This window comes from Branchiostoma floridae, chromosome 7 (assembly GCF_000003815.2).
Source record: "Branchiostoma floridae strain S238N-H82 chromosome 7, Bfl_VNyyK, whole genome shotgun sequence".
In the NCBI taxonomy this organism is placed as follows: domain Eukaryota; kingdom Metazoa; phylum Chordata; class Leptocardii; order Amphioxiformes; family Branchiostomatidae; genus Branchiostoma; species Branchiostoma floridae.
In genome coordinates, this window is record NC_049985.1 from 18,293,239 (window position 1) to 18,295,877 (window position 2,639).

Genomic DNA, 2,639 nt, shown 5'->3' on the forward strand with positions numbered 1-2,639 from the left:
TTAATGACCGTTTTTGGTAATCTGAATATTCGTAGTTTATTTTCTGCATTCGCAACTTTGTTATCGTTGTGGATTTTTTTTATTGCAACAGATAAATACATAACATGATGGCGACACACTCAAGCTCAACATGCTTATTTTCGTGCCGTCATCAGAAACAAACTGAGAGTACAAAAGAACATTGAAAACAAATACAGACAAGTAAAGCATATAACAAAAGTAATGTTAAGTAACACCACATAACGAAATCATAGAATATAAGAAAATACATTTGAATACATTTACGTTGTGGATTTCGGATAGGGACGTATGAAAATAAATATCTTTTAAACGCTGATAGATTGATAAAATAATATGTGGCGTAAATGAGACCAGGCGCTTTGCAATTGGCTGGGCACAATGACAGACGTAAAGCATAATCGTATTGCTCTCGAGTGTTGCGGACCCGAGACGCCTAGCACTAAGCACCTGATGCTTTTAAATCTAAGGCTAAGGAACGAATCGTCGGGGGAGTAACCGTTTAGTATAGATTTTGTTTCTTCATATTCAAATATTGCTGTGTAAAGACATCTAAACCATATGACTTACACTGTTGTAATATCGTTGTTATTAGGTCTGACCCTGGACCGGCACTACGCTCTGAGGAACGACGGAGTTGGCGTCTCTCGCAAGAAGGCCCGGATCTTCCTCATCTCAGCATGGGTTGGGACATACGCCTGGTACATTTCCTGTACAGTCTATGGGGTTCCCGTGTATTACGATTCAGGTATGGCCATGATAGTATATGACCTAAAGGCCCACATGTGGTTTACCATTGGGACGCTCGGGACGGGTGTATGCATCCCCTTTGTCATTACTATGTATTGTGCTGTCCGGATCTTAGTAGCCTTGTGTACCCAACACGAGCCGCCGGCTGCTCAGGTTATTGTCATCAGCGTAAATGGGCCCTGGGGTCCACCTCAGAACCTCAATCCCCAGCAACAACCCCAAAACAACCCCCAGCAACAACCCCAAAACAACCCCCAGCAGCAACCCCAAAATTCCAACAACGATCGCTCGTACGCCAAGGTACTACTGTTCCTAACCCTAGTGCAGGTAATAATGCAACTTCCAGCTATCTGTGCTTTCATTGCAAGTCAGATGGGTTATGATCTGCCAACCTTCCTGTTTTGGTCATATTGGTTATCTATGTGCAACATCTTTCTGGATGTTTTCGTGTACAGTGTGTTCCACAAGTCCTTCCGGAGAGCTGTAAAGGAGATAGCGACCTCCGTCGCCTCCTATCTGTACGACAAGTGCTGTCCAAAAAATCGTGTTGATAATGACGACCAACAGAACATACAAATGAGCTCCCTGTAATATGGTCCAGTACACAGTGCAGTACAGTACAATACTGGGCGAGTCTACTGGCACAAAAGTGATCTTACTTCATTCAGATTTATAATATAATGTAGGCGTTTAGTTGTATATATGCTGTATCTCCACCAACTTTGTATCAATTGCTACAATGTATCATTGTATGGTTAAAGTAAGAAAAAAGTTTGTGCACATGCTTAGTTTTATTACGTTTCATGTCAATCCACAAGAGCCTAGAGTGTACAGTATTAACTTTTAACAGTGACTTGTAACCGTATAGATGTATAGATGGGCCATTGAATGTTTGCATACTGAAGAATGGGAACCAGATAACGATGCAGGTGATCCTAATTAATGTTTGGTATTCATAAAGACAAATCTTTTGAATAAAAACTGGTGTCATCGCTATACAATGTATATGGTGTTCTTATTCAATAGGCTAATAACAAAAAAGTCACGTTTAAGTTGAGTCAAAATGCTGATTACTACAATTCAGGAAGGAAAAATACGAAAGTATGTTACGATGTTTTAAAGGAGGAAAAGATTTTCACAATCACATGCCTTCGTGAAATATTTGAATTTCTTTTAAAAACTGGTCACGTTGAGGTATCTTGTAAGCTGTTGACAAATATTAGGTACACCAATTAATCAAGATGTAATGATTCTTTTCATGAATTTGTTAACTTTTGATCATCCCACTTTCACTAGTTTTAAGATTACCCAATCGACCTTTCTTTCTTCATAAGCTGTGAGGAAAGCATTTTATTCACAATTCAAAGAGGATGGAGTAAACTGCAAAACCCTTATAAGAAACGTTTTACACAGACACAAATGTAACACAACCGCAACGGGAAATTCTACATACATTAAAACTACCAAGTAAGACGTGCATAACGAAAACGATCACGACGAAACGGAACAAATTGGTGCACTATCAACCACGGGAATCTACCAGTACAATCAATAAAAGTGTGAACAACATTCAGAACCGTTTCCTCCTGTCCAGCTGAACCACTCGTTTTTGTTATATGACGTGGTGATACCGAAACTTTTCATCCAACCGTGGCGAACCCAACGTTAACATGTATCACGGAACATGCTTGATCCCTCCTGTGCTGAACGACAGAGGTTGAAGAAAGACTGAGTGTCCAGATCACTGCATCAGCGGAACACAGCAGCGAACCACTACAGTACACGTGACAGTCATCGGGACAACAAGAAATATGCAAAGTATGCACAATCCAAAATGTGTAGGTCGACGTTATGATCAAAGAAACAGTGAC

At 40.2% G+C, this 2,639-nt stretch overlaps 1 protein-coding gene across 1 annotated transcript in view; it reads left to right on the forward strand.

The window, feature by feature from the left end:
- The window catches only part of LOC118420127 (beta-3 adrenergic receptor-like), a 2,295-nt gene extending 936 nt beyond the window's left edge, over nucleotides 1–1,359 (forward strand). Inside the window, exons 2-3 of the mRNA XM_035826831.1 lie at nucleotides 614–719; nucleotides 1,224–1,359. Of these exons, the coding sequence (XP_035682724.1) occupies nucleotides 614–719; nucleotides 1,224–1,359 (242 nt within the window). The remainder of the gene's footprint in view (nucleotides 1–613; nucleotides 720–1,223) is intronic.
- The last annotated feature ends 1,280 nt before the right edge of the window (nucleotides 1,360–2,639 follow it).